The sequence below is a fragment of the Myxocyprinus asiaticus genome, chromosome 37 (genome assembly GCF_019703515.2).
Source record: "Myxocyprinus asiaticus isolate MX2 ecotype Aquarium Trade chromosome 37, UBuf_Myxa_2, whole genome shotgun sequence".
Taxonomy (NCBI): Eukaryota; Metazoa; Chordata; class Actinopteri; order Cypriniformes; family Catostomidae; genus Myxocyprinus; species Myxocyprinus asiaticus.
In genome coordinates, this window is record NC_059380.1 from 28,306,790 (window position 1) to 28,320,431 (window position 13,642).

Sequence of the window (13,642 nt, forward strand, 5' to 3'; positions counted from 1 at the left end):
CCATGGGGAGCAGAAAAGAACTGTCAAAAGACCTGCGTAACAAGGTAATGGAACTTTATAAAGATGGAAAAGGATATAAAAAGATATCCAAAGCCTTAAAAATGCCAGTCAGTCCTGTTCAATCACTTATTAAGAAGTGGAAAATTCAGGGATCTCTTGATACCAAGCCAAGGTCAGGTAGACCAAGAAAGATTTCAGCCACAACTGCCAGAAGAATTGTTCAGGATACAAAGAAAAACCCACAGGTAACCTCAGGAGAAATACAGGCTACTCTGGAAAAAGACTGTGTGGTTGTTTCAAGGAGCACTATATGACGATACTTGAACAAAAATGAGCTGCATGGTCGAGTTGCCAGAAAGAAGCCTTTACTGCGCCAATGCCACAAAAAATCCCAGTTACAATATGCCTGACAACAACTTGACACGCCTCACAGCTTCTGGCATACTGTAATTTGGAGTGACGAGACCACAATAGAGCTTTATGGTCACAACCATAAGCACTATGTTTGGAGAGGGGTCAACAAGGCCTATAGTGAAAAGAATACCCTCCCCACTGTGAAGCATGGTGGTGGTTCACTGTTTTGGGGGTGTGTGAGCTCTAAAGGCACGGGGAATCTTGTGAAAATTGATGGCAAGATGAATGCAGCATGTTATCAGAAAATACTGGCAGACAATTTGCATTCTTCTGCACGAAAGCTGTGCATGGGACGCTCTTGGACTTTCCAGCATGACAATGACCCTAAGCACAAGGCCAAGTTGACCCTCCAGTGGTAACAGCAGAAAAAGGTGAAGGTTCTGTAGTGGCCATCACAGTCTCCTGACCTTAATATCATCGAGCCACTCTGGGGAGATCTCAAACGTGCGGTTCATGCACCTGGAGGCATTTTGCCAAGACGAATGGGCAGCTATACCACCTGCAAGAATTTTGGGACTCATAGACATAGACACTCTTCAAATGGGCGCGTTCTATTCAGAAGAGATCATCCATATGCCCTACTCCCTTCAAAGTCTTTACCATTCACTGTGACAGCAGTGTAGGGTTGAAAGATGTGGGGCTCCAAAATAACAGCCATTTGGAAGTCACTTTTAAAGCCATTTTATAACAAAGAAAACTTACAGCAAATAGTCCCATTTATTGTTTTTTTTTATTTTTATTTATTTTATTTTTTTTCTGCATATTTTAGGTGGGAGATTCCTTCACAAATAAAATGAGACCTTAAAATGGTTTATAGGGAAAATTTTACTTAACAATTACTGAAAATAAAGTGTTCTAACCTGTAAAGACTGAAACTCAAACCTGTTGTATTAGGGGATTATAGTCAGTGATGTGTCAGTCTAATGTCTGAAATACACCGTAGTTTAACAAAAGTCCTCCAAATGCAGACAGTCTTTATATTAATGATGACTTGCTCTTCATGTTATATCCAGGGTTATGCTGGTAGCGCCTCAGTTTCTCTCATATCCATGCCTGGCTGCTACCCTGCTGTTTTTTGTTGCTCGCTGTTTCCCATTTCTGACACTGCCAAAAAGGTACTTTATTTGCTGGCCCGGGTTGTTCCACTTCGTCAATAGCAAGTCCATCTTTCCGTTGCTCTCTAGTTGCCTCGGCTGCGCTGTGGAAAACTTTGGTCCCACTAGCTAGGAAAACTTTCAGTTTAGCCGGATATGGTGTCTGAAATTTTATTTGATTGTTCTTATGGACTCTCTTAATGTTACCTTACTCTTAACCGCATTGAAGAAATTCAGTAGCATAGTTGTGGTCAAAGAAAATCCTTTGACCCTCCACAATTATCTCTCTTGTTCTTGTAACCCTTGGGAACTCCATAAATGTGTATATTGCTGTATCGCGAGCGCCTTTCTCAATCTGTGAGCTTGACTTGCAGCTTTTCATGCATTTTCCAGATGTTGGTGATCACATCCCTGGCTTCCACATTCCATTTTTCCATGTCAGCTATTCGTTTCTCTGCTTCATCTATTCTTTCTACCACAGCCTGAAGGGTATTTGTGGCTTCGAGTTTTTGATTAATTTTCTCTTTGAAACCTGCGAAGTCATTCCTAATGTCATCTCTGAATTTTTTACTAACTTTTCTTGCATTTTCCAGGTGTTAGTGATCACATCTCTCGCTTCCACATTCCATTCTTTCATGTCAGCTATTCATTTCTCTGCTTCATCTATTCTTTCTACCATAGCCTGAAGGGTATATGTGGCTTCGAGTTTTTGAATAATATCCTCTTTGAAATCTGCAAAGTCATTCCTAATGTCATTGAATTTGTTTTTACTAAATTCTTTCAATTCACATATGGCACATATGCTGTATTGAATAGCCGTTTTAGGATCCGCTGAGAGCACGGACATGTTAGCGTCGCTATTTTGTCAAATGGCTTTGTCATCTTCATTAGTTTTCCCCTCTTTCTCTTGCCTTGCAGTCAGTTTCCCCTTCACCTTTCTGTGTCTGTTTCCCTCAGCAATATTTAGATCTGTGGTATTTGAATTGAGGGATTAGTAACGCCAACTGGGAGAGTTTCTTTCTCACCGCCATCTGCTGAATGACCAAACCGGCAAGTCCCACGCATACAAGGAGTTTGACTTGGTGACAGATGCTTCCAATGCACAAATAATAAAACAAGACAGAAATAATAAAAAAATAGAATAAAGACTAAAAATAAGTTAATAGAATATACATTTTATATAAAAATACACAATAAGACACAAAAATATACGTATATACAAATACAATCTGTTATATACAGTGCAAGGGAATGTAATGTGCTGAAGAGGTAGGATATGTTAAATAAGTATAATTGACAAAGCTTGTTATTGCATATAATTATTGCTTAATGGGGCAGTTTTAACTGTTCGTGAGATGGATGGCCTGAGGGGAAAAGCTGTTCCTGTGCCTGGCTGTTCAGGTGCTCAATGCTCTGTAGCGCCAGCCAGAAGGCAACAGTTCAAAGAGGTAGTTGGCTGGGTGAGTGGGGACCAGGGTGATTTTTCCAGCCCTTTTCCTCACTCTGGATGTGTACAGTTTTTGGAGGGCGGGAAGGGAAGAACCAATAATCCGCTCAGCAGTTCGAACTGTCCTTTGTAGTCTTCTAATGTCCGATTTGGTAGCTGAACCAAACCAGACAGTTATTGAAGTGCAGAGGACAGACTCAGTGACTGCTGAGTAGAACTGTATCAGCAGCGCTTGTGGCAGGTTGAACTCCCTCAACTGTTGAAGGAAGTACAACCTCTGCTGGGCCTTTCTCACAATGGAGTCAATGTGGGTCTCCCACTTCAGGTCCTGTGAGATGGTAGAGCCCAGGAACCTGAATGACTGTTCAGAATGGTGGGGGTGTAATGCTGGGGTGTTTCTCCTGAACTTCACAATCATCTCCACTGTTTTGAGCATGTTCAGCTCCATGTTGTTTTGGCTGCACCAGACATCCAGCTTTTCAACCTTCCTTCGGTATGCAGACTCATCGGCATCTTGTATGAGGCCGATGACAGAAGTGTCGTCTGCAAACTTCAGGAGCTTGACAGAGGGGTCCATGGCGATGCAGTCGTTGGTGTACAAGGAGAAGGGTAGTGGGGAGAGCACACATCCCTGGGGGGCCAGTGATGATCGAACAGGTGCTCACTATCTGCTGCCTTTCTGCCAGAAAGCTGGTGATCCACTGACAGATAGAGGTGGGAACAGAGAGTTGGTTTAATTTTGCCCGGAGAATAGCTGGGATGATGGTGTTGAAAGCCGAACTGAAGTCCACAAAAAGGATCCTTGCAAATGTCTCTGGTCTGTCCAAATGTTGCAGGATATGGTGCAATCCCATGTTGACTGCATCATCCACAGACCTGTTTGCTCAATAAGCAAATTGGAGTCCAGAAAGGGTCCAGTGATGTCCTTCAGGTGGGCCAACACCAGTCTCTCAAATGATTTCATGATCACAGACGTCAGAGCGACGGGTCTGTAGTCATCAAGTCCTTTGATCTTGGGTTTCTTTGGGACGGGGATGATGGTGAAGCGTTTGAAGCAGCAGGACACTTCACACTGCCCTAGTGATCTGTTGAAGGTCTGTATGAAGATGGGGGCCAGCTGGTCAGCACAAGCTTTTAAACAGGTGAAACACCATCTGGGCCTGATGCTTTGTCTTCTGTTTCCGGAAGACCCGGTACACATCCTCTTCATGGATCCTAAGTGCAGGTTGAGTAGCAGGAGGGAGGAGGAGGGGGGGTCGCAGGAGGTGTTGATGTTTGTGTGAACTGAAGGTCAGATTGGGTGTGGGGTGTGTGACTTGTCTTTTCAAATCTACAGTAAAACACATTCAGGTTGTTAGCCAGTTGTTGATTCCCTACAGAGTTGGGGTTTGGTGTTTTGTAGTTCGTAATGTCCTTCAGGCCTCCACACTGATGCAGGGTCGTTAGCTGAAAACTTGTTTTTCAGCTTCTCAGAGTAGCTTCTTTAGCCACTCTAATCTCCTTTGTCAGTGTGTTTTTGGCCCAATTGTACAAGATTTTATCCCCGCTTCTGTAAGCATGCTCTTTGCTCTGACAAAGCTGCCTGGGTTTTGCTATAAACCATGTTTTTTCATTGTTTTATGTTAAATAAGTCCTAGTAGGAATGCACATGTCCTCACAGAAACTGATATTTGATGTCATAGTATCTGTGAGTATGTCCAGGTCGGTGGCTGCAGCTTCATAAACACTCTAATCAGTGCAGTCAAAACAGGCTTGTAGTTCCAGCTCTGCTTCATTGGTCCATCTCTTTACAGTCTTAACTACAGGTTTAGCTGATTTTATTTTCTGCCTGTAGGTTGGAAGAAGATGAACCAGACAGTGATCAGAGAGTTTCAAAGCTGCTCAAGGGACAGAGCGATATGCATCCTTTAATGTAGTGTAACAGTGATCCAGTGTATTTCTGTCTCTGGTTGGGCATGTAATGTGCTGTTTGTATTTGGGCAGTTCACGTGTGAGGTTTGCTTTGTTAAAATCCCCAAGAATGATAAGTGAGTCCGGGTGTTGTTGCTCTGTGTCTGCGATCTGATCAGCCAGCTGATTCAGCATTGCGCACACACACACACACACACACACGCACGCGCGCGTGTGGAAGAATGTAAACGTTCACCAGAATAAACGAAGAAAACTCCTGTGGCGAGTAGAAAGGCTTACAGTTAAGGGAGTGCGCTTCTAAATTAGGGCAACACATATTTTTCAACGCTGTTACATCTGTACACCAACTTGCATTGATGTAAAAGCATCCACCGCCTCTTGTTTTCCCCGATAACTCTGCAATGTGATCCGCTCTGAATAACTGGAAGCCCGGCAGATGTAATGCACTGTCCGGAATGGCTTCACTCAAGCAGGTTCTGTGAAGCACAAGGCAGCAGAGTTTGAAAAGTCCTTGTTTGTACATGTGAGGAGAAGTAGTTTGTCCGTTTTGTTAGGAGAGAGAGCGGAGATTTGCTAGATGAATACTCAGCAGTGCTGTTCGAAAGTTGCGCTGTCGGAGCTTGACCAGCACGCCGGCTCGCTTCCCTTGCTTGCATTTCTTAGCGCGGTTGAACAACACTGCTGCTCCTCCAAATAAAATGTCCAGCAAAACGTACGAAAGGTCAAAAACCGGGAAAAGAATGTCTGGTATATGCTGCCAATGTTCAGCAGTTTGTCCCTGGTAAAACTGATTGAAAAAAAAAAGACTAAACACAGGACAAACAAACAAAAACAGCAAAAGAATTGGAGATCTCCACACAGAGGCGGCCATTTGCGGCGCCAACATGGATGAACATTTCTACTTGCCCTAGCTCTGTAACCAGTAGAATCTCAAACTCAAGTTTTTTACAGCAGATTGCTACCATAGAGGACTTATATCTGTGAAAATTTCAGGTTCCTATCTGGTCCCCTCCAGAGATAATCAACCCGAAAGTGAGGGGAAGTGTTAAAAATATGCCCCTATAAAAAATAAATAAGAGAAGTCTCAAACCTGAAATGTTCTGTATGAACACAATACTAACATAGATACCCCCTAAAAATATTTAGGACTGAGACTCAAACTTTTCCCATTATAAACTGACCCTATAAGTGAAACTTTCAGCGATCTTGATCATTACATTATGACTTAAGTTCTAAGTCTAAGGAACAAGAATGTGCAAAATGTTTATATATGTTCATGTACCTTCTAATGTGCTCTAGAGATCAGTTTTTGTTCCAAGGAGCTAGGACCATCCTGAGCTGAAATATTGAGGTTTCTGTAAATATCTGTATAACCCAAATTTGTCGTGTGCCATGACACAAAGATGGCCGCTGTGGTTAAACCAAGTAAAATACAAATTTAAACTGGGTGGTTTTGCAATACCAATACATAGAGGTAATCACTAAAATAAAATTAGGAAAATTACAAATGGTCATGCAACCTGTATTGGACCACTTGAGATGGATTAACCCAAGGATGACTTGTGAAAGTCTTTGAAGCTTATGTTATATCATTACTTTCCATTAAAAGTGTCTTAGTGAAACTAAATAATTGTGAATTAAAAACAAATGGTATTTATTGTAATAATATTATTATAACACTTTTTTGTAAAATGTAAAAAAGAAAAAAAGTTCATTTATTTTTTGTGGTGTTGCCAATGAAAATGTTGGCCGGGTAAGTACAAATCTGGAGTAATTTCCCGATTTAGCCAGCAGGAAAAATGACTGTTTAGCCCTGTTGGTGACTATATTGCTGAGCGAGTGTATGTCTGATTAAAAAAATAACTTTTTCTCCAAAAGGACCTTGAAGGCTGGTGTACGATGTCAGACTTTGACCTGCCGGAGGAAAGCCAGAGCCCTGAGCTGCTGCAGTTTCGGCTGGAGGGGAGCACCCTGCACGAGCTCAGCAAGGGAAGTAAAGGAGAACTCATTCCTATCTCACCTGGCGGGGCGACACCTCCATCAATCCTGAGTCGCCGTAGTCGTCGCCGCATCGCCCTCTCCCCCGACCCCAATGACTCAATGACCCCAAAGAACACACCCGTCAAAATCCTGCCCTTCTCTCCTTCACAGGTACCGCCAACGCTGTCTGCATTATACTACCATTTGACTCTCAGTCAGACATCTATCAATCTGTCTATCATTGTATATAGCAGCCCCCTAGCAGTACCCTAGTAACCACCCAAAATCCTGGCAGTGTCTTGGCAACAATTCAAAACTTGCTGACAATTTCCTAGCAACCGCCAAGCAACCATTAGGGCTGTCAAAAGGGCAAAAAAAAAACTACATTTGAATTTTCACTTAAATATTACCAAAATTTGAATTATATTATAATTTTAAGACAATATTCCAGTTTGGGGAAAAAGTTTCAGGACATCTTCAGTATGGGTGTAATGGTTCCATTTTTTCACAGTTCGGTTTGTATGATGGTTTCGGTACATTTTGGTATTTGCTTAATATATTTTCAGAAAAAATATATATTACTGCCAAATCCAAAGTAAGAATACTTTATTTGGTAACAAACACTTTAACAGGTTTGTCCTTACTAAAAATAACCATGGTTTTACGACAGTAGTTTAACCATGGTATTTGTAGAAAAATCACAGTAACCGCAAAATTAACTTGGTTACTGAAATCCCATTAATGGAGCAGGGAAACCTAACTTTGACAATGAACACCCCAATTGCTTTAGTTATTGTTTCATATCTGTCCGAACTAGCACAGTGTGCCTGCTTAAAAACGGAAGTGTGGACTATGTAGTTTTGGGCTCATCTGTGTGTGCCATGCGCTATCTATCCACTGGTGATGTCGGTGTAAACAGCTAATCATATATTGATGTATTTACCAGTATACATCACTCAAGTTGAGCAATGGCTGCAAAACGTGCCTGTTTTGTTTAGGTTTTTTGACCATTGCTGTTAACTGACTGCAAAATAGAAAATGTTCTCACATGGGAGACTTGAATGACGCATGGGGCTTCTCTATCTGCAGTATGGTTTCTCTGCTTGCCATTTTAAACTACACACCAATTTGATACAGGTACATTAGTGGAGGTTGTAACTGTGCCTGTTTATTTGATGCTTTGTTTTCTGTGCCAAACCTTGTCCTCAAGATGCATCATTAAAAAAAGTGAGTGGCGAACTGTATGTTTTTTTTATTTTTTTATTTATTTTTTTACAGAGAACCATTACACCCCTAATCTTCAGTGATCACCAGATATTTAAATCGCCATAGCCTCCTTAGCTCACAAGAGGGCACAACAAATACATTTAAATCAAACAGCAAAGTTATATTGTGTTATTGCAAAGAACATGTCTAATACAAATGCATTCCATTTTAAACTGAAGTGCATAAAATTATAAAATCAAAAGATTTTTAGCCAGTTCATATTCTCAAATATTAAGTAAAAAAAAAAGGAAATCAAGAAAAGAAATGCTCCAATAGACAGTTTTGTTAACTTCGTGTTGCACGGTATACCTATGACGTGGTACTCAAGCTTCAAACTAGTGGTAGTACCACAGTTTTTTTTTTCATTAATTACAGTTGTAGAAACGGTAGAAATATTTCCAAACGCTTGTGGTATTTAGTTGAACTCGGTTGAAAAGAAAAATAGAGCATTTGTGGCTCAGACCCTCCACTGTAAAGACATTGAGCCCATCTGAGCCCAGTACTGCAATAAGGACTGTTTTAGACAAAGTGCAACTGAAACAGAACGTGGGGATCTCGAGAGGTGCTTTTCGATATTGAAATCCTTTCCACATGACATAGCGTTTTAAAACACACTCCTTAAGAACCGTTGAGGCCGACCGCATTCTTGCGCTAAAAAAAGCTAGATGAAGAGCAACACATATAACAGAATGCAGGGGTCTCGAGATGCACTTTACACAGTGTCTAAAAACATTACACTCCTTCATGAGACGCTGAAAAAAAAACAGCTGAACGTGGCACAACAGTCAAAGACGTCCGTCTTGCGCATGTCTGCTTAGAAAAAACAATGGGAAAAAAACTCAGATGGACGCAAAAACAGTTGTGTGAACAGCCCCATGTGCTGTGAGACAAAGATTAGAGAGCAAGATGCAACAGCCAAAAACCTCCACATAAGTCAACGTCTGTGCTTTGCACACATCTAAAAATCTAATGCTCAGTTTTGACTTGAATGACTCCCTCTGATTTAAAAACAAAAAAACAATTCAAAACAGGAACTATACTATACTCATGTCATGCATTTATTTAATCTTTATGTTCTTCACAGTTCCTCAATATGTGGACCAAGCAGGACACCCTGGACCTGGAGAATCCCTCTCTGACGTCCACTCCAGTGTGCAGCCAGAAGGCCTTTGTCACAACACCCCTACACCGTGACAAAACTCCACTCACACAGAAGGAGAATTCCCTGTATGTGTCCAAAACCTCCGCTGTCACACAGACCTTTATTCAAATAGTTTGTGTTCAAATTAAACTTTTATTTCTCTCTGTAGGTTTATCACGCCAAATCACAAGTCTGATCTGGACACAACTCCCCGTACTCCCACTCCGTTTAAAAATGCCATGGAAAAATATGGCCCCTTGCGGCCACTGGTAATGAAATCACAATAGGTTTTTCTTATTTAAAGCTTATCTACTTGCACTGATAGTTGACCTCCTGTTTGATATTCTAGTTTTGATGCTGGAAAAGGGCTGCACGATTATTACAAAAATCATAATTGATTATTTTCCTTGATATTGTAATCTCGATGCACCACAAACAGAGGTGAAACATAAACCACGCATCTGCGCATCAGACTGCTTAAACGTTGCTCATTATTACCAGTTGTCATTACTGATGGGCCTATAGACTAATTTAAATGTTTCTGATTTGCATTTGCATTTTCATGTGGAAAGCTGGAATGGCATTAAAGCACAAACATTGTGAACATGTGAATAGAAACCTTTGAAACAACAAGATTAGATCTAAATGAAATGCTTTAATAGACACTTTTAATGATTAATTAATCATAGCAACCTTAGTAATAATGATTTATTTATTTAGTTTTTATTGTTGTGCAGTCCTAATACTGTGAGAATGAAAATATTAAAACGTGTTTTTGTTTTTTACTTGAGCCTCCAACCCCGAATTTGGAGGAGGACCTTAAAGAAGTGTTGCGCAGTGAAGCAGGAATTGAGCTGATCGTAGAAGATGAAACTCCTTCTGAGAAGAAATGCAAACAAGCGGTAAGAGAGAACGGAGGAGTGATTCTGTCATGGAAAAAGCAGTTCATTCATGAAGCAGATGAGTACCATTAAAGAAATCGTTCACCCATAGTTCAAAGATGACCAAATTATCCTTTTAATACATCTCTTTAAGTTGCAATGTGTAATATTTGTGTCACTAGCAGAACTAAACAGAACTGCAATCTTGAGTGGCCAGACATTGGCTCAACCTATGCATTTTCACATATGGACACTACAGTAGCCAACCAACTTTCATTTAATAAAAAATAAGGGAGGTGCATTTCCCCACTGTGCTTTTTTCCCCCAGTTTTTTTTTTTTAGTCATCAGGGCTTGACCCCCTTATTCTTTTTTTTTTTTTTTTTTTCTGCCATGGGAGTCTATGGCAGCTCATAGAACTGTTCGCAGCAAAGTTATGACATTTTGCACACAGCTAGAGAACAGTCTGAACTAATACCACAGCAAATTTGGAGTCTGTAACACAAACCCTTTAGCGCCACCAACAGGTAAAAATTTCACTCATGTTTACGCTAATAACTTCTGAACTCTTAAGTCCTAGAGACAAAATTTTCCCCTGATTCCTGAGCTCGCGACAAGTCGAATGCATACCTTGGTTTCGATTTCCACCTGACTAGATTTTCCGCCATTTTGAATTTTAAGGAAACAAGTTTTTTAGCTACTCCTACAATTTTTGTCCGATTTCCACCAAAATTGTTTTAAAGTGATCATGAGATAGAGCTACACAAAAGTTGACGGCGAGCACGCCAAAATGGACTTCATGCTGTATCTCCGCAACACTTTGACAGATTGTGACAAAACTTGGTATGTGTCATCGCCATAATGCCTTGAGGTCACCTACAGCGTTTCCCTACTGGTCAGGAGATAGCAAAAACGGCTATTTTGGTTTATAACTCTTGAACGCTTTGGCCAAAATTTAGATTCAGTGAAACATTCCGAGTCAAACAATACCCAATTTTCCCATGTCGGCCATTTTGGGCGTCAGCCATTTTGAATTTTGTCGCAAAATGCTGTATTTTTTGAACGCATTGGCGTATCGTTACAAAACTTTGTTCCTTTATATAAGGAAATTGTGTCATCAGGACCATGCCCTGAAGGTGCCTGAGAAGTTTGGCGGAAGTTTGGCCACCTAGTGGTGGAAAATTGAATTTTATTTACTTTGTGAGATTATAACTTTTAGAGGCGTTGGTCTATTTTCACAGGACTGGTCGCGTTAAGTTCGGGAGGACTTGCCGAGCGCAACGATACCATATTTGCTATGGTTCGCCTTATGGCCTGTTGCCACTTCGAAAATAGTTCAGAAACTACTTTAGCGAGGTGTCAAAGCCGTTCGTCCGATCGGAACGAAACCACCAAAATAAGAAGCGTCGTTAGTAAATTAAAAAAGTTAATAGAGAACATGGCAAAATTCTGCTCGTAAATGCCAAAAACAGGCCAATGAATTTTAAAAGTGGTCTCTGCTTTTACGTAAATTGAGATATTTTCACCAAATTGACACACTTATATGAGGGCTCATCCTGAGAACACACAGAAAAAGTTGCGGGGTTTGGCCATTTGGTGGCGCTATAACAGGGAACAATATGAAAGTGGCTCTAAATATAGAAACATTGGTCCCATTAATTTCAAAATTTGCATGCAGTGTATTTGCATTCAGTATCTTTGTGGGAGTTGCCATCATTGATCAGGAGGACAGTTGCATATATTGAGAAACATGGCAGCCACTGGCCAATCATCTACAAATTTGGCATTGAGCACACCAAAATGGACTTGAGGATGTATGTTTGCATTTTTGTGAGACTGGTCTTGTTAGATTGTCTGGGTCATGCAGAGAACAATGATACCATGGTTGGCCATGATTTGATTTTATGTAAATGTTTTGTTGTTGCTATTACTCCTATAACATTTGTCTAATCAACATGAAATTGAAATCTGCTGATTTTTTTTTTTGTGCAGACCATGCCTGAAAATATTAGCAAATAGATTTTTGTTGTTTAGAACTGTTTCACAAACAAATTTGAAAGTACTAAATTTATAAACAAAATACCAAAGAGGAATTAAGGCTGTTGCATTTGCTTAGTAAAATGAAAATATTTTAGGACCTTGCCCTGGGGGGTCATTGTGAATTCTGGATGCCCTGTAGTAAACAATGGCTAAATGTGCTTGCTTGAAATATTTCAGTCAATTAGACAAATTGTTTTCAATTAAGTTAATGTCATGGGAATAATCAAAACTTTTTTTTTTTTTTAGTTTAAATTGGATTAAATTAATATTGCATAGATGTCTATAAATGTATTGCATATAACTCTATGGATGTTAAAACTGACTTTTCCTATTTTTTTCCAAAAAAAATCCTACAAAGTGCTTGAGAATATACAAAACAATGTATAGTGTGCACTGTTGCACTTAACACCCTCTGCACAACTTTGAGTAAATGCTCTTTATCAATGTACTAATAGCCAAAAGAGCAAGCACTTTTGTTCTGCCGATGATAGAGATTTTAATGTGCAACTAGTACACGCAAATAGAACAGTAGTGTATCTTGAGAAACACGATGTTTGTTTTTTTATCTTTAACTCCTACAGCATTCATCAGAATTCTAACTTAAAAATGTGTCGCGATGCTGCTTGCAGCTGTATTTATGATTATTTTCATATTGATGAGTCTGATAATGAAGAGTTAGATGATACTTTAAATGGTAATGGGTAAATATCACATTCAGAAAGCAAGGTGCTTTCAATGCAAAGCCAATCCTAAAATATTTGTAAATGATTTACAGCTTTTTTTTTTAATCTTATTTTTTTCCCCTAATGAAAATGTGTCCCTTGTGTTTTCATTATATCTTATTAAAATTATAAAAAATGTGTCCTTTGTCAACAGCACCGGCCTCCTATGAAGAAAGTCCGTAAATCTTTGGCTCTAGATGTCATTGACTGCAGCGAGACTTTCCGCAAACAGCAATTTAGACCTACAGTCAGAACAATTCAAAAGGTACAGAAACCTATCCAATGGTGATACATTTAGCCCAGTACCACTGAACAGAGTGTAAAACAGGTTTTGTATTTCGTTACAGGCTCAAACATCACGGTCACTCTCTCTTGCGTCATCTTGTGGTGTAAAAAAGGAGGAGAATGTTTTGGATCAAGGATTTATTCTTGGTCCGAATGAGAGTGGGCTGCCCACCAAACCTGTGCCTCCAGCATTTAAATTGCATCCTCCATTGCCTGTAAGTGCTATTACAATACATAGAGAAATAGTGCAATAGCAAGTTTTTACATTTGAAGTCAGAAGTTTACATACACCTTAGCCAAATACATTTAAACTGACATTTAATCGTAGAAAACATTCCCTGTCTTAGGTCAGTTAGGATCACTACTTTATTTTAAGAATGTGAAATGTCAGAATAATAGTAGAGAGAATGATTTATTTCAGCTTTTATTTATATAATCACATTCCCAGTGGGTCAGAAGTTTA

General features: G+C 39.9%; 1 protein-coding gene across 3 annotated transcripts in view; it reads left to right on the forward strand.

Moving 5' to 3' along the window:
- The window catches only part of mybl2b (v-myb avian myeloblastosis viral oncogene homolog-like 2b), a 43,258-nt gene that overhangs the window by 17,982 nt on the left and 11,634 nt on the right, over positions 1-13,642 (forward strand). For all 3 annotated transcript variants that reach the window (XM_051676578.1, XM_051676576.1, XM_051676577.1), the window contains exons 8-13: positions 6,745-7,017; positions 9,197-9,339; positions 9,423-9,522; positions 10,045-10,155; positions 13,049-13,159; positions 13,242-13,394. In XM_051676578.1, coding sequence (XP_051532538.1) covers positions 6,745-7,017; positions 9,197-9,339; positions 9,423-9,522; positions 10,045-10,155; positions 13,049-13,159; positions 13,242-13,394 — 891 coding nt within the window. The remainder of the gene's footprint in view (positions 1-6,744; positions 7,018-9,196; positions 9,340-9,422; positions 9,523-10,044; positions 10,156-13,048; positions 13,160-13,241; positions 13,395-13,642) is intronic.